Raw genomic sequence first — 24,158 nt, 5'->3', positions numbered from 1 at the left:
CGGGCCGGGCGGGGAGCGGGAACCGCGTGTGGAGGGGCCCCGGGAGCCGGAATTGGAGCGAGTTACTCCAGGGAGAAAACTTGAGGCCGGCTGGCTGTGTCGCGATAGTTGTGTCGTTGTGATAGGGAGCTGAAAAAACCACCGAGGGTGCGTGTTAGTTTCAGGTTCTTTTTCCTTAAAACAAACACGGCTTTGGGTGGTGTTTGGTTATCGAAAGTTCAGTGCTGAGGAAATTCGGCTGGTTTACTTCCTGTCGCTAAAATGCGCTTTAATTTCTTCTTATTATTACTATTATTGCTATTTTTTTTTTTCATTAATTTCCCATTTTTTTGCTGCACGGCTGTTGGGCTGGTTTGTTTGGGGGTTGTATGGCAGGGACAGGCCTGAGACAAGTTCTGAGCTCTGTTTCCTCGTGGCTTAAAAACAGGTTTTAGTTTGGGGGTTTTTTATTTATTACATTTTGTTGATGGTTGGTACGCAAAAGACAATGAAATTGTATTTATTTAACAATTCACAGCTCGAAGGTGGGGGAGGAATTAGGATTACAGCTCATAAGAAGTGGTGCAAATGAAGATAACAATCTCAGTGTGCCCATAGTAAACAACAAAAACACTGAAGAACTCTCCTGTATTTTTTAAAAAGCCACACTTTTCTCCAGTTTAAAGATCATGGAATATTCAGTTTCTTTACAGACTCCTGAAATCCTGTTATTAACAGTTAAATGCTTGTGCATCACCCACGTGTTAAGGGATGAGTTTAAAGAGGCGAGCTTTAAGTGAGTTTTTATCCCCAAACCAAACATCCTGAACCTGGTTTTTGTCCTTTTACTTGCAAAACCTGCCCCAGCTGGGTCTGTGAGTGCAGCAAAGTGGGAGCAGGGAGCACCTCCAGCTCCACAGGTGTGCAGTGCAGGACTGAGGGAGGTTTTATCCTGTCCTGGGGGGTTATCCCAGCACAAATTGAATATTTTTTTATGCCTGAAAGTGCTCAGTGGCAGCAGGGACGTGCTCAGGTCACAGGGTTTGTAAGGCAGAGTCAGAGAGCCCTGGGCTGTTTGGTTTTTTTCTGTTTATTTGCAGCATTTGGATTTGGTAGAATTTATCCAATTTGGGCATTGAGAGATCAGAAATATTTTCTGCCAGGAATAAAATCTTTGTGTACATTCAGACTATACATTAAATGACTAAAAAGAGCATTTGAATAAAGTTTAATTTTAAGGCTTTAATGGGTTGTGATCACTCCAGAACTCCCAGTAGAGAATATGTGGCCAAGGAGAAGAAAAACCACCTCAAAATAAGCCTCATAAGCTAAAAGTCCAGACAAGAGGATTATTAGTTGGTCTTTTCTTTTTGTCTAAACATGTTTGAAAACTCTTTGAAGCCAAAGTAAAAAAAGTAATAAAAGATCTGGAGAGCACATTCAGGTACTGGTTTTGTCTCCTGGCAAGAAGGAGGGGGTTTTATGTTGATGATTTTTTTTTAAACCAGGGTGTATTTAGGTTTCTGCAAACTTTTGTGGTCATCCTGGTCCTCATTTTGATGTTAGAAATGTCATTTTTGGGGAGGAGGGATGGACCTGTTGCAACAGGGGCTCTCAGAGGTGGAACAGGCACCGTTTCCTCTTGAGCAAAGTAAAACAAACCCCAGGATCTGCTCAGACCTGTCCCTTTTCAACGGGCTCAGGACTGATAAAATCAGAATTCAGGTGGTTTTTTAAAAGGTTCTGGGCAAAAGTTTTGCTGCCCTCACCAGATCATTGAAGTTATTTGTGCTTTTTGGCAGAGGGCATCTTAAATAATAACTTCTCCAATTGATCAGGTTTTGCTTAATGAAATATTAGCCCTGTGATTATAATTAAAGCTAATTAAATAAATATTTGGAGCTGAGGAATATTGTAAACTTCTGCTCTGCTGTTTCTGGTGTCTTTTTAAAAAGATGAGTTGAACAGTGCAGAGCACCTCATTTTTTAGAAAAGCGTGGTGGATTTAGTCTAAAAGAACTTTCTTTCTCAACCTATACTTAATTAATAGTTTAATAGTGTTAAAATTGATTAGTATGCAATTGACAAAAGTAAGAGTAGAGCAGAAACATTCCCTGTTGTTTTTGGTTTTTTCAGAAAATTCGGTTTCCGTTTTTTCCTAGAATTCAATAAACATAAGGATCGATTTTCTTAAGTATTTTAAGAGGAGTTTAAAAGTTGCTCAGAAGTGTCCAAGGCCAGGTTTGAGCAACCTCGGGTCATGGAGGGTGTCCCTGGATGGGCTTTAAGGTCCCTTCCAACCCCAAACCGTCCTGAGATTCTCTGGAATTCTCATTCCTGCCTCATTTTTTCACTCCTGCGGGTGGGATTTTGCTGATGGGTCCCACAGTGTGGATGTAACTCAGCTCCTGGAGTGGCTCAGGGAGGCTGGGGCAGCTCTTAGGTTTGTGGTCTAGCCTAGGGAGGCTGGATTTAATTTCCAGTCCTAACAAAGGCTGTTTTGTCCAGGCCAAATGAGTCCTTGTTGCTCAGGTCCCATCTGGAAGCTCCACTCCCTCCCAGGGGTGAGGCTTTCCCCAACATCCACTTCCTCCTTTGGAAAGGGAAAGCAAATCACCCTCACTGAGGGATTACAGCAAAGCTCAGGCAATGCTTTATAGCTCTAAAGAAAAGAATTACAAATAATAACAGCTGCCTTTGCCATACAACTCCAAAAATGTGGGGTTTTTTCAAACTGTGAGGGGGAATTGCCTGAGCTGGGACATTGTGGTGTTGAAATCCATCAGCAGGATGGGGCTGAAGCCTTGGTACAGAACTTTTCTAGCAAAATACCTGCTGAAGTGCAATTAAAGTTCTTGTTGCAGCTTGAAATGCACCACTTTAAAGCAGAGCTGCATGAAGTGGCTGCAGGTGTGTTCACCTGGGGCTCTGCTCCTGCATTTCTGGGCACTTCTGTGCTGCTCCCTCTGCTCCCAGCTGCCAACACCTCATCAGAACAGAGGGAAACCTTCAAAAGTCACCCAGTGCCATGGGCAGGGACATCTTCCACCAGTCCAGGGTGCTCCAAGCTCTGTCCAGCCTGGCCTTGGGCACTCCCAGGGATGGAGCAGCCACAGCTTTCCCGTCCCCCACTGGTTTCTATCCTTTAACTCAGTCCCTGGCCCTTATTTTCCCTCCCAGTGAGTATTTTGGAGGCCAGGAGAGGAGTGAGGAAGGCCCCAGGATTTCGGGAGTAGTTTAGTGGCACCTCAGCGCTCAGCCTGGAGCTGCCAAACTCGCTGTGCCAGAAGCTGCAGCCAAGGCTTTTTAAAATAGAGAAGCGGCCCCCCTGCCACCACAGCTGCTGGTGCCAGAGTTTTAATCCTATGCACATAGGCTGACATCACAGGAGGGTTTGGAACAATCACTTCCTCATTGTGAGCCTGCCAAGGGCTGGGACTGCGTTCACAGGACAGGTGACATCACTGCTGCCTCCCTGAGGGCTGGGACAGCACAGTCACTCCTGCACGACTTGCACTTGGAATTTTTTCATTTTCTGCCTTTAAAAAACCCCAAACCAAACCCAAACTTCGCTGCTTTTTTTTTTTTTTTTTTTAACAGGAAGTCAGTTTTTTATGAGCACTCCAACAAAATGTATTAAAATCGACTGATCTTAAAGCAATGCATTGTGATTCTTTGGGATAGAAATGCCTGGGAATGCTTGTAAGGAATTCAGATCAGCTTTGGCTTTGGAATTCCATCTGTGCCACGATGAGTTGTTAAGTTATCTCACTGTTTTATAAAATGGCTTTATCAATTGGAAATGGATATTTCAAGTGGATATTTATCTGCTCACATCTGTGCAGATGCTGTTCCACAGCGAGCTGATGGGATTTGCCTTCATCCCACTAATGGGGTTGTGCTGCTGCTGCTGCTCCTTCAGTGGGGTTTTATTCCTTTTTCCATCTTGCCTTTTGCACGTTTGGTTCCTTTTGGCTGATTCTTTCTATTAAAAAAGGCAGAGCTTGGAGATAACATCAATAAAAAGCCAGCCCATTTATTTAGATGGTGTTTTACAAATGCTCTTCATTTCATTTGCAGAGATGGAAACGGAACTGGTGGCTTTGAGGGCAGGTCCTGACGGCTCAGGGCAAATGTGAAGTTTGGTTTTGAGTTTAACTCTTGCAGTTGGCTGTTAAATTTTTAATCTGGAGTCTCTCTAAGTGAGAAATAGGCTGAGTTTGCTTCGCTTCTGAGTTACGGCTTGAAAAGGGCAACTTTTTATTTATTTTTTAATTTCTTTTATAAAAGCTTTAGTGTTCTCCCTGGGAGCAGCTTTCTGTCAGAATGAAGTTGCATCTACCAGATAAATTGCATTAAATCTAAGTTGTTAAAATATTGTATTCGTAGATAAAGGCCTTGAGTGATTTTTGTCCTGTTTAGCTGGTTAAAATTTATGAATAAATCTTACTCTCAGAAACATCAGGGGGGTGTTAATGATCCCTGTGATGGGGAAATGACCCCAGCACTCCCCTCAGATGTGCTGTGAATATTACAGGCAACCCTTTCCCACATTTTCCACTCAAAATGAACATGGATTAGGATAAACGTATCCCCGTTCAGCTTTTGGTGGGCTCTTGGCTAAAGAAGGCAAAGAATAAAGTGTCAGAACCAAGTTTTGGGGTCTTTCCCAGCATAATGTTGAGGTGCTAAAGCCCCTCAGGGATGGAGAAATTAAACCAGGACACCTGGGAAGCCCAAGGGGCAACACCTGCAGTGGCCATGCCAAAATCCCAGCGTGACATCCACACCTCCTGGTGGTAAAAGTGCCAAAAAAAGGAGTTATTTTTAACAGGAGAAAGGCTGGGTGTGGGAAAGTTGCTGACACAGCACCAAATGTTGCAGAATTCCATGGTTCTGGCAGTCCATGGTGGATACAGAACAGGACTAAGCAGGGAAAGTCCTGTGCAATAAAGATCCTGTTTCCAGGTGGATCCCTGGAATAAAAAGAAGGGTGAGAAAACAGCTGCTGGAATTGTTGAAATGGAATTTTGTTATGTAAGACTGTGGAAAAATATAAATGCTGAAAAGCAATCTGATTTTTTTTTTTCCTGCTTATCAGTTGGAGTTTAAATAATCCTGTGAAACAGGAGGTAATGGAGCAAGTATTGATTGTAGGATTGTATGGAAAAATACAATCTGCAGGAAAGCAATCTCCTCCAGTTAACTTTTTCCAACTTATCAGTTGCAGTTTAAATAATCCTGGAAAACAGCAGTTGATGAAGCAAATATTGGTTATATAATGGGTGTGTTTCAGCTCTTGGCAGCATTTTTCTGTGGAGATTTTTAAATGGCACACAAGATTTTGGGTTGAAGAGGAGTTTGGGGTTTATTTTGGGTGTGCACCTCCATTCCAGGTGAATGGTCCTGATGGAATCCTGCAGAATGGAGCTGTGGATGAGAACGTGGCCAAGACCAGCCAGCTCCTGGCAGAGCTCAACTTTGAGGAGGATGAAGAGGACACTTATTACACCAAGGATCTCCCTGTGCACGCCTGCAGGTGAGAGCCAATCCCTGAGAATTCCAGAGGGAGGGAAAGGTGGATTTTGGGAACAACTTCCTGTGCTGCTCTCTGAGTTCTCATCCAGATGTGGAGCTGCCACATCCACTTTTGGCCACCTCTGAGCTCCCCCGGGAATAAATCCCAGGCTCAGCCAGCCCAGTGGTGGGAAGTTTTAAAATATTTGTGGCTCACAACAGAAATTTGGCTCCTCTTTGATGCTTCTCCCAACACTGTTGTTCCCCAATTTCCACTTCCCCTTATTTTTGTGCACTGTAAATTGAGTTAGAGCTTGGATTTGGATTTTCCTCTAAGTAAGTAGCCAATCACTTCCTGTTTTTTTCCCTTGGAATTGCAGTTACTGTGGGATCCATGACCCTGCCTGTGTGGTTTACTGCAACACCAGCAAGAAATGGTTCTGTAACGGGCGTGGAAACACATCTGGCAGGTAAATGGGGAAATGATGGAAATAAAAATGGCAGTTGTGTACCCATTTCCTCTCCTTTCACACTCAAAGCATCCATGCACTGAGAAACTTCTGGAACTGTTCCCAACATCTTTGCTTGGATGGAACGAGGCAGATCCTACCAATGTCTGCCACCATAAACAGATTTGTGTTTTAATAACTAATAATCAAGACTAAATGTGATTTAGCTGTGAGATTGCTATAAACCTGTGCTGTTTGCTTGCAGCCACATTGTGAATCACCTGGTGAGAGCCAAGTGCAAAGAGGTGACTCTGCACAAGGATGGACCTCTGGGAGAGACTGTCCTGGAATGTTACAACTGTGGCTGTCGGAACGTTTTCCTCCTCGGCTTCATCCCAGCCAAGGCTGACTCTGTGGTGGTTCTGCTGTGCAGGTGAGAGAAGGCCTTTGCTGCCAACTCTCCTGCATAATCTGGTTTTTAAAAAGCAACCCTTGCTTTCATTTTGTCCCAAAATGTGTTTTATGTTCTGGTTTGCCACCCTTTTTCCTTCAGGTGGTCATAGAGAGTTCAGGAGGGCAGGTGGATAATGCAGCAAAGGGAGTTCTGTTACGCTGGGCAAACATCTTAGTTCTGTAGAAAAGTATTTTTCCAAACTTGTGCATTCCTTAATGGAAGAAAGGAGTTTTTTCCCTCTTTTTTGAGCTTTGGAAGAGCCACAGATCAGTTCAGGAAGTGACTCTGGAGCCATGGAACAGTGACTCTCCCTCAGGGTGTTTTTCTCTCAGCTCACAGAATCATTTGAGACCACAATAAATCAGAAATTGTTCTGACAGGCTCAATCAGAAATGAAAATTTATAATTGTGTGTGTTTTAATTCAGTGCTGTCACTGTGTATCTGACAGTAGAAATTGTGTTTCTGTGAAAGGAGTTCTGTTTGGGAAATAATCCCATTTTCTGATCTGTGTGTGCACAATCCTTATGGATTGTAACCACCTCCGAAGGTGTCATATTTAATATTTTAAATGCAAACCTTTTCAGTCCTAGAAACACCCAACAACACTTCTCACAATCCTGACCCTTCCCAGTACTGAAATAGCAAATACTGAAAAATGAATTTTCCCAGCAGACTGGGGTTGTTCTGCTGGTTTTTTCCTGTTTCTTGAGTAGTTTCAGGAGCACACCAGCCCTGCTTTTACCCTCCACGCCAGGCTTTTCCTTACACTTGTCTAATCTCCCAATACCTTGCCGTGTTTTGGTTGTGCAGGCAGCCATGTGCCAGCCAGAGCAGTTTAAAGGACATCAACTGGGACAGTTCCCAGTGGCAGCCCCTGATCCAGGACCGCTGCTTCCTTTCCTGGCTGGTGAAGATTCCGTCGGAGCAGGAGCAGCTCAGGGCCCGGCAGATCACAGCCCAGCAGATCAACAAACTGGAAGAGCTCTGGAAGGTACAGCCTGGGGGTTTTTGGGGGATATATTTTACCAATTCTGATTTTTTTTTGAAGGAAGGACAAGACTTTTAGGAACTCTGTAATGCAGAAATCACACAAGGTTTAAATCCTGCTGTGCCACTGGGAATTGGTCAAAGGATTCAGGAAACTGTTGAAAGCTTCACCAGCTTGAAAAGCAGCTTTCCTTGCTCATATCTTCCACATATCTCTGCCTTAAGTGATGCCCAGCAGAGCAGGGAATTGTTGCCCCATTCAGTTACTGGGTTTTTGAGAGGTTTTGTGTCCATCCTTTAAATTTAAACTGGGTTTAACCATGACTTGTAGTGCCTCGGTGTAGTTTTAAGGGTAGTTCCACCTTGATATCACTCCCTGTATCAGTAAAACACAGTTCTATCAGTCCTGCTGTCACTTTCTATACTTCAGACTTTGAAACAAAGCATCTGTGCTTTGAATTCCAGGAAAATCCATCTGCAACCCTCGAGGACTTGGAAAAACCTGGTGTTGATGAGGAACCCCAGCATGTCCTGCTTAGATATGAAGATGCTTATCAATACCAAAATATATTTGGTCCTCTGGTCAAGCTTGAAGCAGATTATGACAAGAAACTCAAGGAATCTCAGGTAAAATGTGTGAGATTTGCCTGTTAGAGGGGCTGCTGATCATTCTCTGGTGTCAAACGTGGTCACTTCCCAGCACAACAGGAAACCTTGAGTGAAATAAATAAATATCTTAATTGTTGTGATAATCAGCATTGATGGTGCTGTCTGATAGCAGGGGGAGGAGAGGAAAATCCTCACAGTGAGGGTTTTTAAGAGCTTGAAACACTTGGGAACTTCTCACCTTTTCTGTGTTAAAGTTTTTTCTGTCCCAGAACTGCAGCTTTTTGTTACCCTCAGAACCTGCAGTTCTCTGTCAGGGAAATGGGAATTCTGGGAGGTCCTGGAAACATTTAATGAGTGTTTGAAGGGTGGGAGAATTACACAGCTGGTGAGCGGGACTTTGTTTCTCATCATTAATTCTTGTAGAACAGAATTCACCTTCTGCAGGTGCTGTGAACTCAGCCACAGGAATAAATACAGATTTTTGTGATGTTGGAACAGCAAGTTTTGTTATTTCTCCACTGTTTTGAAGCACAGGACTGTGGTGGTTGGCAAACAGCTCTTCAAGAACATAATAGGTGCTTTTTTTTTTACCCTCAGACCCAAGATAACATCACAGTCAGGTGGGACCTGGGCTTGAACAAGAAGAGAATTGCTTATTTCACTTTGCCAAAGACTGATTCAGGTAAGGACACCTCGATTGTCTCTTTGTCAGGGTTTTTTTTTCTGTCTGCTGAATAAAATCAGTGTTCAGAGCACTCTGGGGATTGGCCTGGGATAGCTCTGGAAGGTTTTTGTGGTTGCTGAGAGCTTTTTTTTGTCCTTCCTTTGCAGACATGCGCCTCATGCAAGGAGATGAGATCTGCCTGAGGTACAAGGGAGACCTGGCCCCCCTCTGGAAAGGAATTGGGCACGTTATCAAAGTTCCTGATAGTATCCTTTACTTAGAGAGAGCCCTCAGCAAGGCCAAGCCAAGGCTGGAGTCGTTAAGAAAGTCATTAATTATGTCCAAAAGTAATTCTCAGCTGATTTTAAATTTGTCGGGGGGAAGCGGGGGGGCGGAAGTGCTGAAGAAAATCACCAAAATTGGGAAGAATAAAATTCAAATGTTTGCTCTAAATTACTACTTAACGAGGTTCTACAGATTATGGTGATGAGATAGCCATCGAGCTGAGGAGCAGCGTGGGAGCTCCCGTGGAAGTCACTCACAACTTCCAGGTGGATTTTGTGTGGAAATCGACTTCCTTTGACAGGTATTGAGGCAGCACCTCGGAACTCGGCAGGCACTGGATGCACTCGGTGTAGATTTTTTGTTCTTTGCCTTCAGGGAGTGTTTTTGAACAAAAAAAAATTGTCTTGCTTTGGCACCACCCATCAGAAATCCCAGTGTGTGGTGAATGCCTGGCACCTGGTTCAGAGAGCCTGACTTGGGCTAGAAGTGGAATCAATGGCATAAAATGGCCAATTGTTCTCATTTTGAAGGGTTTGTTGCAAATACATCAAAGGAGGAAATTTACCTTGTGTTTAATTAGAAACATAAGAAGGAAAACCATTTTGTAGTTCAGCTTCCTGAAATTGCTTTAAGTAGTTAAAATTTCAGAATTTGGCTGTGGGGCCCACAGGCTTCAGCCGTGTCTGTGTTTTGTAAGACAGCAGTTGGCTTCTTATCCTATTACTAGAATTCCCTATTATTAGTATATCCTATTGTTATTATCTCCTCTTATCCTTTTATTTTATTCATTATGGTTGCAAATTTTCTTCAAATCTTTCACCTCAAATTACTGTCACAGCTTCTGTCAGCACAGGCTGGTTCCTGTCCACATTTTTCTGGGAATACCTTGTAATTTTCACATGGGGGAAAAGGCAAAATCTGTGTTCTCAGTGTGTCATTTTTGTGATTTTAATTAGTGCTGGATGTTGTTCTCTTTCCCATTTGTGCCTGGTGTCTGATTACCCTCCCTGTAGGACACCTGTGGGTGGTTGACTTGAGGCCACACTTACCTTTAGGAATGATTTTCCTGCTTTTCCCTCATTTCAGAATGCAGAGTGCTCTGAAAACATTTGCAGTGGATGAGACCTCGGTGTCTGGCTACATCTACCACAAGCTGCTGGGCCACGAGGTGGAAGATGTCATCATCAAATGCCAGCTGCCAAAGCGCTTCACAGCACAGGGACTCCCTGATCTCAACCACTCTCAGGTAACCTCATCTCCTCTCACCGTACAGGATGAGAGAAAGGGTTTATAAATAGAGCTTAAACAACTTAGATCCTGTGCTTTGAATGTTGAATAGCAATAAACCTTATTTTTTAGGTTTATGCTGTCAAGACTGTCCTGCAGCGTCCTCTGAGCCTTATCCAGGGTCCCCCTGGCACTGGGAAGACAGTGACATCAGCCACCATCGTGTATCACCTGGCCAGGCAGGGCAATGGGTGAGAGCTGCTCTCTCTGAAGCTTTAGGAATGAGGCTACTTGATTCATGCAAAGCATCACCTTGATTTTAAAACCAAAAATCATTTGTATCATTGAACTGTATTTTCTGGGGGGACTTGGGGTCCTTTCACAAAACACCCTCCCCCGTATATTTTTAGGGGATATGTCATTATTTATATTTTATTGCAAGTTTAATGGAAAAAAAATTCCAGTTGATTGAGAGTTTGGGGTGATTTTTGCAGGCCTGTGCTGGTGTGTGCCCCCAGTAACATCGCTGTGGATCAGCTGACGGAGAAGATCCACCAGACTGGCCTCAAAGTGGTTCGTCTGTGTGCAAAGAGCCGCGAGGCCATCGACTCACCCGTGTCCTTCCTGGCACTGCACAACCAGATCAGGAACATGGACAGGTGAGGAATGAACGAGAACCTCAATTTTAGTGTTTAAGATGGACACAGCTGATGGGCATTGTCACCCTTGCACCGTTATTTGCTTGATGGAATTACTTCTGCTTTAGTTAAAAATCACTTTCACTGCAATCCTACAAAGTTGGTGGTTGGGCTGTGAAGCAAAACTCCTGCTTTTTTTGCAGCATGCCAGAGCTTCAGAAGCTGCAGCAGCTCAAGGATGAGACTGGAGAACTTTCCTCTGCTGATGAGAAGCGTTACCGGGCGCTGAAGCGCACGGCAGAGCGGGAGCTGCTCATGGTGAGGCCCTGGGGCTGCCACCCCAAATCCCTGCCTGTCTGCTGATATCCCAGTGCTGATCCCTGCTTTCCTCCCTGTCCCAGAACGCTGATGTGATCTGCTGCACCTGTGTGGGAGCTGGAGATCCCAGACTGGCCAAGATGCAGTTCCGCTCCATCCTGATTGATGAGAGCACCCAGGCCACCGAGCCGGAGTGCATGGTGCCCGTGGTGCTGGGGGCAAAGCAGGTAAATCCCTGGATTCCCTCTAAAAAGGAATTTATAAACACAGCAGGAAATAGCACTGAGCACTCACATTCCCACTGTAGGTGCACAAAATGTTTTTTTTTCCATAACATAGACCTAACTGATTTTATTTTGGGTTAGCCCTGTTAGTTTTCTGTTCCCATGGCCTGGAAGGTGTTGGTGCTGTTGGAACAATCTGGAGAGTGAATAAGATTTTATATTAAAATGATCAGCTGCAAAGAGAGTGACACTAAAGGTTTCTGAGCCTTTGGGGAGATCTGAAGCTTATCACAAGTCAGTGTGATTAATTCCTAATATGTCAGGCAGTGGTTTAAACTGACAGAGAGTGGGTTTGGATTTGATATTCAGGAGAAATCGTTGCCTGTGAGGGAGGGGAGGCAACAGGTTGCACAGAGGAGCTGTGGCTGCCCCATCCCTGGAAGTGTCCAAGGCCAGGATGGAGAAGAGAAGCTCCAGGGAGACCTCAGAGTCCCTTGCAGGACCTAAAGGGGCTCCAGAAAAGCTGGAGATGGACTTGGGACAAGGGATGGAGTGACAGGACACAGGGAATGGCTTCCCACTGCCACAGGGCAGGGTTGTATGGGATATTGGGATGGAATTCTTGCTGGGAGGGTGGGCAGGCCCTGGAATGGAATTCCCAGAGCAGCTGTGGCTGCCCCTGGATCCCTGGCAATGCCCAAGGCCGGGTTGGATGGGGCTCAGAGCACCCCAGGACAGTGGAAGGTGGGCAGGGGGTGGCACTGACTGGGCTTTAAGATCTCCCCACCCAAATCACAGTTCCGTATTTCCCAGCAGGATATTTTTATTATTCTAAACAAGCTCCAGCAACCAAACTGAGCTATCCCCAAACTCTCCCCACAGCTGATCCTGGTGGGTGACCACTGCCAGCTGGGCCCTGTGGTGATGTGCAAGAAGGCTGCCAAGGCTGGGCTGTCCCAGTCCCTGTTTGAGAGGCTGGTGGTGCTGGGCATCCGGCCCATCCGGCTGCAGGTGCAGTACCGCATGCACCCCGCCCTCAGCGCCTTCCCCTCCAACATCTTCTACGAGGGATCGCTCCAGAACGGGGTCACCGCAGGTAAGAGGCTCCTGCAAGCCCCCCTTCCCCTCAGCAGGGATCAAAGCAGGCGTTCTCTCATCTAGCTTAGGGTTTTGAATTAAAAAAATGGCATCGCGCTCCCTTTCGAGGTGCTTTGATATGGAAATTGCAAAGTGGTGTTGCTGATTTGTTGTGTTCCCTGTTCTTGTGCTCCTCAGCTGACAGGGTGAAGAAAGGCTTTGATTTCCAGTGGCCCCAGCCTGACAAACCCATGTTTTTCTACGTGACCCAGGGACAGGAGGAGATTGCCAGCTCAGGCACCTCTTACTTAAACAGGTGAGCAAAACTCTGCTATCTAAGCTTGGCCTCAGTGTTCAGGGCAGGGCTGGTGATTCCTCAGTCAATGAATAAAACCTCCTTTGCTGCTTTAATAAAAGCTGCCAGCAAGGGGGGTGCAGCCTGAGCTGCATTTCAGAATTGGTTTGCCCTGGGCTCCTTTTTTAGCAAACCAGGAGAAAAAGGCACCAGGTGGGAGCAACTCAGAGCTGGAGTGGGCTGGGATTGTTGTGTGGAGGAGTTCTTCCCTCACTGGGTGTAGGAGCATGGGATGATGCAGTGCCTGATGTGGATGAATTTGGGCCAGCAGGAAATGCTGATCAAGTCACATTTTGAATTCCAATAACTCCTGAAGCAGAATCCTAAATCTCAGATTTTGGTGGCAGTGCAAAATGGATGGAAATGAACTTTTTTTTCCTATCCCTTTTTTCTGCACATTCCAACTTCTTTGTCAACAAATAAACTTAAAATTTGCTCCTCTTGGGTCATGATTGTTCATGTGCCTGGCAGGGAAACCAGCCCAACTTGTGAAAAAAATATCAGCCGAGATATTTTTAATCTCATTCTGTTTCCTGAACAGCATGTGCAAGACTGGATACAGTGCAGCAGATTGTGCACAGTCAAACAGCACAATAGTTGGCTGATAGGGGGCATTGACATTCAAAACATTCTATATTTAAAGCTTTAAGATAAAGCAGCTGAAGGATCTGGGGGATGTTTGGAATGATGTTGATTATAAAAGTTACACGTGTACATTCAACTCCAGCAAGAAATTTCATTTGGAATTAGCGGGGTTTGCTGTTCCAGGAAGTCCTGTTGTGCAGTTCTGAGAACGTGGGGGTGAAATTTGTGTTTTTTCTGAGATCTCTGAGATGTTGGGTCTAGCCCCAAATTCCTCTGTGCCTGTCCTGAGTGAGGAGGTGACGGGTGCTGAATGTTCCTGCCGAGCTTGAGCCGAATTAATTGGCGGTGCTTGAGCAAAATTGATCTTTCTATTGAAGCATCCTCATGTGGAAGGCTTTTAGATCCCATTAACTTGCTAAAAACTGAGCCCTAATGCCCTGATCCTCCTTGGTTGACCCAATCTGCCTCTCCAGGACGGAAGCTGCCAACGTGGAGAAGATCACCACGAAGCTGCTCAAAGCTGGGGCCAAACCTGACCAGATTGGCATCATCACCCCCTACGAGGGGCAGCGCTCCTACCTGGTGCAGTACATGCAGTTCAGTGGCTCCCTGCACACAAAGCTCTACCAGGTACTGGGCTGCACAGAAGCCCAAAAGGCACAGATTGTGAAATTCTCAGTATTTTTATGTTTACTCCATCTTCAGGCTCTTGGTCGGTGTTGATTCATTTTTCAATTTTTAAGCTGGATTTGGTTAAAATCGAGAAGAGTTAGGAGGTGCCAGTGGGAACAGGTAAAGGAGGAAGCCCTGCTAAAATCTGTGTGGAAAGAGCCTCCAACAAATCCTCTGAGGCACAGGAGGGAGAGGTCACTGGGGCTCCAGCTGTGGAAAACCTTGTGCCTTCATCAACTCCCTGTGCCAAGGGACGTGCAGGAAACCAAGCAAATAAATCCTGGTGGCCACATGATTTATTTGCTTGGGAACATGTCCTGCCAGCAGTGAACTCCTCCACCAAACATAAAAATGAGCTGCTACAAACAGGACAGTTATTATGTTTAATATGGCCTTGTTTTGCAAGACTGAGAACTTGAGCAGTGTTTTCACTGCAGGGAAACTTGGTGGAAATACTTTTCCCTGTGCCAGGAATGATGTGTCCCTCAGATTCAGGTTTCTCAGAGCTAATTTGGAGCGCTCATCCTACAAATTTTGGAACAGTCAGAACTTTTTGGCAACACCCTCAGCAAAGAGCTGCTTTCCACAGTTTTGGGGAAACAGGAGAACCATAAAGCGCTGAACATGAAAGGAATTTCTCCTGAACTGAGACTCTCTGTTCCCCTCTGGGGAAGCTGTTCAGTGCCTGGAGGAATTACCAAATCATCCCCCACTCCAAAAACAACATTTTTCTCAGATGAGGGGAAGGTTCAGTGCGTGGCCAGAGCGTTTGGCAGTGCCTGTTGGTGGCAGAGCTGTTCTGCTTCCGTGATTTACATGTTTTCCTCTGTTCCAGGAAGTGGAAATTGCGAGTGTGGATGCCTTCCAGGGCAGGGAGAAGGATTTCATTATCCTGTCCTGTGTGAGGGCCAATGAACACCAGGGAATTGGGTTCCTCAACGACCCCAGGAGGCTCAACGTGGCCCTGACAAGAGCCAGGTAAAGGGACATTGGGCACGTGGAGGGAGCTGCAGGGATGGAGTGGCAGGACACAAGGAATGGCTTCCCAGAGGGCAGGGATAGATGGGAATATCGGGAAGGAATCCTTCCTGTGAGGGTGGGGAGGGGCTGGGATGGATTTCCCAGGGCAGCTGTGGCTGCCCCATCCCTGGAAGTGTCCAAGGCCAGCTTGGAGCAGCCTGGGAACAGTGGAAGGTGCCCCTGCCCATGGCAGGGGTGGCACTGGATGGGCTTTAAGGTGCTTCCAACCCAAACCATTCTGTGCCATTTTTATCTGCTCATCTCAGCCCATGTCACCATTTGGCATCAGTAGATTTTAAAAGGCACCGTGTCCTTCCCGTTCTCAGGACAGATCCCTTCCCCAGCAACCATTTCTTGGCCATTTTGCTTTTTGTAATGGATTTGATTCCAAAAAGGCTGATCAGGAATCCAGCCCGATGCTGCTTGGCTTCCCTGCTGTCTCCAGCCTTTAAAACCAGCACAGGGTGGTTTGGTTGAACACAGAGCAAGCCTGAAGGAGGAAGTTTGTGCTGATTGAGAAACTGGCTGCAGCAATCTCCTTCCAGGTGTTGAGCCACCCTCTGGAAATGATTGCTGTAAACAATTCCAGTTGCATCAGGCTCCTCCTGGAGCTCCCATTTTGCTGCCAGAGAGAAGAACCCGGGGGCTGTTCTGACATCAGCGTGGCTTTAACTGTGACCCAGTTAATTTTGCTTCCTCTGCTGTTGCACAGGTATGGGGTGATCATCGTTGGGAACCCCAAAGCCCTGTCCAAGCAGCCCCTCTGGAATCACCTCCTGAATTACTACAAGGAGCAGAAGGTGCTGGTGGAGGGGCCCCTGAACAACCTCCGGGAGAGCCTCATGCAGTTCAGCAAACCCCGCAAGCTCGTCAACACCATCAACCCCGTGAGTGACCTCCCCTGGCCCTCAGGGCTGCTGACAGCAGCCAATTAGGCCTTGATGGATTAATTAATCATAAATGGCTGCAATGAGCCACCCACACAGCCTCACACCCCCAGAAGTTTCCATTTTTGCTGCTTTTTGATGCAGCGTGACTTCAGGGGGAAGCAGCTGCTGCTGCTGCTGTCCCCAGGCTGAGCACTGGGAGAAAAGATTTCATTATTTCTTTTTAATTGCAGGATTTTATGAGGGGTAAATTCTGAGGTGAATGAAATAAAGGAACTGGTTTGTGTAGAAAGGGCAAGCTCACTTAACCCTCAAGCTGCAAGTTTTATGCTTGATTTTTAACATAAATGCTTATTTTGGGGGAGCTTGGTAGCCACCACAGACAGTGAATAAAGCAAGGGAATTATCAGGGCCTCAAAATAGACTGAAAACTCATCAAATGTTTCACAGTTTGGGAGAGGCTGCTGTACAATCTTATTTTTGGTGCTCAAGATGTGGCTGGAATAAGAATTAAAGGTTTTCTATGTGTTAGAATTAATGTTTCCTCAACACTTTTGTGATCTGTGGAGTTTCACTGCGTTTTTACCCCAAATAACTTCCACTGAGGTTAACTTCCACTTAACTGAGGTTGCAGTGCAAGGTCTTCTGGAAAAACAATTAGGATGAGTGCCTAATTCCCAAAATCTCTGCAGGGTGCCCGTTTCATGACCACTGCCATGTATGATGCACGGGAGGCCATCATCCCAGGCTCTGTCTACGACCGCAGCAGCCAAGGTAAAGGAAATTCCCAAAATTTACTTTTATGGGTTTATTTTTCCCCTAACCAGCCCCTGAGGTGTCACACCTTACACACTTCAAACTTGGAAACTTCTTAAATTAAACTTGTGAAACTTTTGGATTTGTTAAAGTTTTAAACTTCAAACTACAGAAAAATACAGAATTTGAGGGCTGAAAATGTTGGGGATGAAGTTGAGGGCTGAAAATATTTGAGATGAGTTTGAGGGCTAAAAATGCTTTGGATGAAGCTGAGGGCTGAAAATGTTTGGGATGAATTTGAGGGCTGAAAATCTTTAGGATCTGCCTGGCTTTTGCTCTGTGTAAATAGAATCCCAACCTGATGTGTGCAGAGCAAGTGCAAAATGAGGGGAAAAGGAGGGTGAGAAGCATTTCAGGAATCTCAGACGGTTCTGTGAAGAGGAGCTGTGGGAGTGAGCGTGTGTTGGATGAGTTTATGGGATTTCCAGGTGCGGAATAAACAGCGAGGCAGAAATGCTGGTGGCTCTTGGCACTGGGAGCTCGTCCTTTTCCACGACTGCTCCATCCTGTTCCACCCCGTTAAAATCAGGCCTAGGAACTGATCTTGGAATATCCAGGATTCCTGCAATCCCTGTGCTTTTCCCCCTTTCCCAGGGCGCCCATCCAACATGTACTTCCAAACCCACGACCAGATCGGGATGATCAGTGCTGGCCCCAGCCACGTCACTGCCATGAACATTCCCATCCCCTTCAACCTCGTGATGCCCCCGATGCCTCCCCCGGGCTACTTCGGCCAGGCCAACGGCCCTGCTGCAGGTACGGGGGGGAAAAGTGGCCAGGAGCCACTTGGAAGGGGTCAAATCTCTTAAAAAAATGTGGTTTTACCTATAAAACCTCTCACTGTTGGGTGGGATGAACTCTTTTCCAGGCCGTGGGGCTCCCAAAGGAAAGACCGGCCGTGGCGGGCGGCAGAAAAACCGATTTGGGATTCCTGGCACGAGCCAGTCCAACCTCCCCAACAGCCAGGCCAGCCAGGACGTGGTGTCCCAGCCTTTCTCCCAGGGCCCCCTGACTCAGGGCTATATCTCCATGAGTCAGCCCTCACAGATGAGTCAGCCTGGGCTCTCCCAGCCGGAATTATCCCAGGTGAGCGTGGCTGGAGGGATGTGGGGAGGTTTTCCTGGGGTTTGTGTTGGTGAGCCATGCCTGCACATCTCCTTCCTGAGGGAAATGAAACCGAAAGTGCTCTCGGTGACTCAGCTGCAGCATTTACACCCTGCACTTGTTGGACTCTCAAAGTGCGCAAGGGCGTGAAAGTGAAATGTTGCTTCAGCTGGGGCTTAACTTTGAGCTGATGAGCAGCTCAGAAAAACCTTAATTTGGGGAAATTCTGCACCAAAAAAAGCAGATTTTAAAAAACCAATCAAACCCTCTCAGCTTTATCATTAACCTGCTTCTGCTTTGCACTTGAGCTGACACTGACTTGGAGGCTTCCCTCACCTTTTCCCTTCCAGGACAGTTACCTTGGTGATGAGTTTAAATCCCAGATTGACGTGGCGCTGTCACAGGACTCAACTTACCAGGGGGAACGTGCATATCAACATGGTGGAGTGACGGGACTGTCACAGTATTAGAGTGTAAGAACCCCCCCGAGTCCCCCTCCCCTGATTTAACCCTTTGGGCAGGGTTTGGATGAGCAGGGCCATCCCTAACCAAGCTCTCGTTCTGCCTCCAGGTTGAGGAAGAAGAGCTAAGCTTGTGTGGAGCTTAGTTCATCAGCATTTTATTCTGGGTAATAAAAAAAATAAAATAAAATGGATACCTGTTTTCCACTGCTAAAACTGAAGCACCACTGTGTGAGAGCAACAGGAGAAAGAAACCAACCAACGGAGAGGAGAGAGAGAGAGAAAGGAGCGCGCGAGAGAGCCACTGCTAGAGCTCACTGAGACAAGGAGACTGACCGAGAGGAGAGAGAGCCCTGAAGGACTGGCTGGCGCCTCACTGGGAAGGAACTCACCCCAACAGGAGTGGTCAGCTGAGTCCCTGCTCCCCCAGTCACCCCCAGCTCCAGAGAAGGGCCTTAAAAGCAGGTTTCACTTCATTCCATACTTCTCTTTGCGAGCAGGGCATTAACTTTTCAGAGCAGATGGGGAGAGGAAAACCCTCATCTCAGAGTTGGGCTCCTTTTGCAAGGGGTACTAAAATATTTTAGCAGTAACTGTTTACATTTTAGAAGCAGAGTATCTGAGAGAGGGGAAAAGAGAGAGAGAGAGAGAGTCCCTGACTGGGTGACAGCCAGCCAAGCAGAAATCCAGCTGCTGCTCAACTCTGAGGTGCAGGTTTTGTTGTCCAACACTGGCTCTGAAATTTGTGTCATCGTGTCGCCCACATTCTGAACGAGGTGGTTTTAAAAGAGATTCTTTCAAAAGGAGCACTGAATTTTTTAAGAAGTTTTGTCTCTGAATTCTTAGTGGTGGACCTGGGAGATTTAGATCCTTGTTCTGAGAAGCTTATATTACAAAAAACTAAAAAAAAAACCAAAAAAAAAAAGTTTCAAACAAAAAATTAGAGCACCAACCTTGAGAACTTTCAGTGTGATTTAAAGTTGCAGCAATCAGCCTCTTCTTCCTACATGGGATAGCAGTTAGAGTGAGAGGAGCCTGCGTGCTCGAGCAGGAGGGTTTCAAAGTGTTTTCTGTATGCTTTAATTGGCAACTGTCTGGACTCTACTCTGTGAAAAACAGCCTTTCTGTAAGATGAACTTTATGCTTGAAAGGGGACGGGTTCCTGTGCCCTTCGGCCCTGGAGGGAAGATGCAGCCAGGCCTGCTTTGGTCCCCGCGGATTTGGGGGAGGAGTAGTGGAAACTGGGGATTATTTTGGTTGGGAAGTAAAGACTCCACGCCACTGCAGGAGCAGGATGGACAAATGGACAAAGCAGGCAGGTGGTGGAAGGTGGCCTCTGAGAGAGAGCTGGGTTTAATGGGAGAGAATGGGTCAGGCTTTGGGGTGGCTCCTTCGGTGATTAAGGCAGGCAAGGGACAGATTTGAGGTGTTGGAGCGAGCCCGGAGTTTTCAGGGAGTGGCCACGGCTGCGCCAGCCCAGCTGGGGATCAGGACTGAGAACAGCACACGAGGAGAAGCCATCCACGTTCTGAGTTGTACCCATGTCTTAAACAGTCATAGGGGGACACTGGGAGCATTTCATTTCTGTCAAAACCTTTCTAGAAACAGTGCAGAGAGAATTGACGATTCCTCCAGTCCCATTTTTAGCAGACCCCGAAATTAGAATAACCTCTACCTCCCAATTGGCAGCAGCAGCAGCAGAGATTGATCCAGAACCTGGGTGTTCCTCAAGCTGGAGTGAAGGTAGCTTTACACTCTAAGGGCTCCAAGTGTTTCTAGTCTTTTTTTGGGGGGGGAGAACTCAAAATACCTCTCATGTGAATGTACTTCAAACAGCTCAAACCCCATTTTTTGTACCCGGGGCGGGGGGAAGCCCTTTCATTCCTGTCCTTCCTGTAGATCCTTGCCCTGGATTCGCCCCGAGTGTCTGACCTGGTGTGGAACAGCCCCAGCCCGGGAGGGACGTGCTCCCCCACCCCCCGGGGGGAGCTCCAGAAACTGCAAAAACTCAACTAACAAAACCCATTCTTTTCTCATCCAAAGCCTCCAGAGTTTAGACTTCTAAAACAGTGAAAGAATGGAGACACAGGCCACCTTCCTTCCTTGTGAGATGGACTGTTTTATTTATTAACATTGCCGAAGGGCTTTTTAATTTTTTTTCCTTCGTAGGCTGCGTAGTGGCGTAGACTTTTCTGATAGGTTTAAGCTGGCCCCCTCTGTGCAAAGCTATCCATGAGTAATGTAGCCCCCTCCTCTCCCCTCACCCCTTTATTTCACTGCTGGGAATGCTTGCCTCTGCTTCGTGCTGGTTTTTTCCTTTGTAGCAGTTAAAACTCTTGAGTTTTACAAATCCAGACATCAGTGCTAGCACGGTGTTAAAACTCTTCTTTTTTTTTTTCTTTTTTTTTTTTTTTTGGATTAATTATATTTTTTTTGTCTCAGTTTTGTTTTAAAACCTGTTTGTCATCAATAAAAAAATAACGAATAAACAGCTCTTGCATTCAAGGTGGCCCCTTAAGTTTCAATGAGGAAACCATGCAACGTTCATTAAAGCTTTAGTCTGATTGTATAAACTTCAAGTTTATTACTTTTTTTAAACACGGACTAGTACAAAAGTGGGGGTGTGCATAGCAGAGGGGGGTGAGCAACGAAACTGGGGAAACTGGGAAATGCCCCCACCCTCTTCCAGCCCGTGCAGGGGGTGGGAGCCCCAGGATTTGGGAAAAGCTGGAGCTGGAGGGGCCCAGCCCAGCCTGGAAACTCCCCCTGCCCTGCAGGAAACACGAACATGGCTTTGCCCTGCCAGGCTCGGGGGTGGGGACTCAAAGCTGGGCCTGGGGGGGTCGGGGTGGGGGTTTAGGCCTGGCCTTGGCACCACCCTGGGCACAAACTCACGCCAGGGTGACCCCAGGTCCTGTCCTAGGTGGCCACAGGGACAAACCCAGGAATACTCAAAGGTTTTCTTCCTCCTGCCCGTCTTAAATCAGAACTAAATGGCTCCTGCTGGCTGGAGTTAAGCCCTTAAAACACTAAAATGGAGCAGAGCAGGGCTGGGTGGAAAAACACCTGGATTTGGGAACGTGAATCCAACTAAAGCTGCTCCAGGCTCGGTCTTCAGCTCCACATTTGAGGTGTTAAACAAAAAAAAAAAACACCATCACAGGGGACCCACAGTGGTTAAACCCTCAGTGCTTCCCCTGGGGGGAGGAGGTGGGAAAACTTCATCAGACCTCAAAAGACACAACACTGCTACAAAAACAGCAAAAAACCCAAAGCTGCGCTACGGGGTCAGGTTCACAGTTCAAAAACAAAGAGAAAAAATTCAAGTCTGCCTCGGATTCCTTTTCAGTTCCCCCAAAATCCCGAAAGTGGTGGCAGGAAAGCCTCACTCTGGCGGCTTTACACGCTCAGGGAACAGCTCAGGAGCTGGGCCCGGGCTCCAAACCTCTCCGAGCCCACGCTCTGGAAGTGGAAGAAAAGCGGCCAAGGATGGGAAGTGGTGGAAATTCGGGTCCCTGCTGCCCAGCCCTGCCCCGTGAAGCGACTCCTGAAGAGCTCAGTGACACCACCGCGCACAAAAGCCAACAAATAAACCAAAAATAACCCGAAAAAGCGCAAGAGTGCAGAGCTCTGTGCTCTGCCCTCGCCTGAGGCTCGGCTGCCACCTGGCTCCTGCCCCGGGACACTCAGGGACACCCTGGGCTCATCGATTTGCAAATGAGGTAAATTAATACTGACTCGCAGCAGCCTGAGAGGGGAGGAGATGCCACTGACCCCACCACGCCTCCCTGAATTCCCTCAGCCACAACATCGCCTGCAGGATCCTGCCCTTGGCACGCGGCTCCCAGGGGATTTTTTAGGTAAAACCTTCATTTCTTAAGCAAAACCTCCACTGCACTTGGCCACCCAACACAACCCCTGTCCCTAAACCACCCCATCACCAACCACACCCTAAAAACAGCCCCCACAGCACAAGAGAAAGCTCCTGCCTGGCTCTGCCTCTGCTGGGAAGGGATTTGGTCACCCCATGCCTGTCCCTGCAGCTGGATCACACCCCGGCCCCATTTCACCCAGAAAAGTCATTTATGCCCTGAGAAATCTGCAGAGTTCAGCCAAAAACCCAAAAGCTGCAGCCCTGGGGTGCCTGGCACAAGCAGAGGGGAAATCTGGGATTCACAGCCCGGTGCCACCATCACCTGTGGAGAAGGGAACCAGCACCAGGCCTGGTCATAATCCCATAATCCCATCACCCAACTAATCCTTAATCAACTCCAGCAATGCCCTCTTAGTGCCAGACCATCCCCAGTGCAGAGGGGAGTCCCTGACGCTCCGGAACCACCTGAACACAGCGGGGATTTCACACACATTTCCATCCATCCATCCGTCCGTCCCTCCATGATCCATCCATCCATCCATCCACCCATCCCCTCTGCCCATCCTTCCCCCACAGACCCTGCTACCTGCAGCCACACTCGTCCACCACCATGTCCTGGTAGTGCCGCAGCACCACGTTGTCGCTGTTGTCGTAGTAGAGGATGGAGATGGGGGAGAGCCTGACGGGGACGCAGCAGGGCTGGGGGGTGCCCTGGGGGTCCAGCGAGTGCACCATGGTCTGCAGCACGGCGTGGTTGGTGCTGTTGAGCTCGGCCGCCAGCGGGAAGGGACAGTCCCCGCGGCAGTAGTTGGCCAGGTAGCCCTGGGGCGCGATGATCCAGTTCTCCCAGCCCACGTCGCTGAAGCTGATGTAGAGCCGGCGGGGCTTGCACAGGGTGCTGGGGGTCACCGAGGGGCTTGGGGCGCTCCTCCTCCTGCGGGCAGCCTGGCACTGCTGGCCCAGCGTCACCACCAGCAGCGAGGTGGCCGCGAAGGCGTCGGTGCTGGCGCAGAGGCTCCGCAGGGTCCCGCTGTCCCCGGCGCGGCCGCTGGCCGAGATCTCCAGCACCAAGGCCAAATTCCTGCCCGGCATCTTGAGGCAGAGCAGCTACATCTGCCCTGAAGGACAGAGAGGTTTCTTTAGCAGCTGCATGAAGACAAAGCTTACAAGGCTCATTCCTTAAAATGCTCATTCCTAATATTGCTCATTCTTTAAAATGCTCATTCCTCCTCTGCTGCTCAAGTTCTCCAGGCCCGGCAGCTGAGAATCAGGGAAATCTGGAGAGCAGATGGACCCAAACACTGAATTTTCTCTAACCCAACTTGCCCATCCTTTCCCTGAGCTCCCAAGGTGTTGTTGTGTGGGTTCCAGTAACAGCAGGGTGGAAATGAGGACCTGCCAAACCCTTTCCCCATGGGGATATTTATTTTCCAGCCCTGTTTTTCCACCCTTGCTGTTGGGTGTAGCGCCCCAGCTGTCCCTGCTTGCTGGCAGGGTATTTTTATTCACTTATCTCCAGCCTAGCAGTTATTTTTCCAGATCCTGGGGCGGTGTTTTCCCCACCTGTCTGCCCCAGGCTGTGGGTTCCGGCTGTTTGGGATGGACGGGGAAAAGAGGGCGAACAGCAGCGAATTTGGGGAGCTGCCGGGTTTAGCCAGCCCGTGGCAAAATGGAACCACAAAAGAGCTCTGTGGTGCCTTGAGACCTCCAGGACACAACACAAACAGTGCGCAGGGAACCGAGAACGGCTCAGAGGAGCCAGATGTGCCCTGGGGTCAGCCAGATGTGCCCTGGGGTCAGCCAGAGGCGTTGGGACAATGAGGAGCGGGGGGGACACAGCCCAAGGGCCGAGCATCCCCTCCCTGCCCCATCCCCGCTCACCCCCACCACCGCGGATCCCAAAGCCTGGGATCAAACCAGCAGCTCGGGAGGGATTTGGGGGGGGCCCAGGCCAG

The 24,158-nt window shown here is 47.8% G+C and overlaps 2 protein-coding genes across 2 annotated transcripts in view; one reads left to right on the top strand and one right to left on the bottom strand.

The window, feature by feature from the left end:
* Positions 1-5,267: 5,267 nt before the first annotated feature.
* UPF1 (UPF1, RNA helicase and ATPase) lies at positions 5,268-19,285 on the top strand (the record flags this gene model as incomplete). Its single annotated transcript, XM_017727518.1, has 23 exons — positions 5,268-5,518; positions 5,877-5,966; positions 6,211-6,378; positions 7,211-7,391; positions 7,853-8,014; positions 8,594-8,678; positions 8,828-8,926; positions 9,138-9,246; positions 10,032-10,191; positions 10,305-10,423; positions 10,667-10,831; positions 11,014-11,128; positions 11,212-11,355; positions 12,235-12,448; positions 12,628-12,745; positions 13,843-13,999; positions 14,877-15,019; positions 15,774-15,948; positions 16,641-16,722; positions 17,359-17,520; positions 17,633-17,850; positions 18,219-18,341; positions 18,440-19,285. Coding segments are annotated over 22 exons (3,237 nt in total), but the record flags the coding sequence as incomplete, so codon positions are not given.
* A 1,603-nt stretch (positions 19,286-20,888) lies between these two features.
* Positions 20,889-24,158, bottom strand: part of GDF1 (growth differentiation factor 1) — a 3,758-nt gene continuing 488 nt past the window's right edge. Inside the window, exon 2 of the mRNA XM_017727510.1 lies at positions 20,889-23,310. Within this exon, the coding sequence (XP_017582999.1) occupies positions 22,786-23,310 (525 nt within the window). The 3' untranslated portion in view covers positions 20,889-22,785. The remainder of the gene's footprint in view (positions 23,311-24,158) is intronic.

Source organism: Corvus brachyrhynchos, unplaced genomic scaffold, assembly GCF_000691975.1.
Source record: "Corvus brachyrhynchos isolate BGI_N302 unplaced genomic scaffold, ASM69197v1 scaffold212, whole genome shotgun sequence".
Classification (NCBI taxonomy): Eukaryota; Metazoa; Chordata; class Aves; order Passeriformes; family Corvidae; genus Corvus; species Corvus brachyrhynchos.
This window is presented reverse-complemented; position numbering and strand designations above follow the sequence as displayed.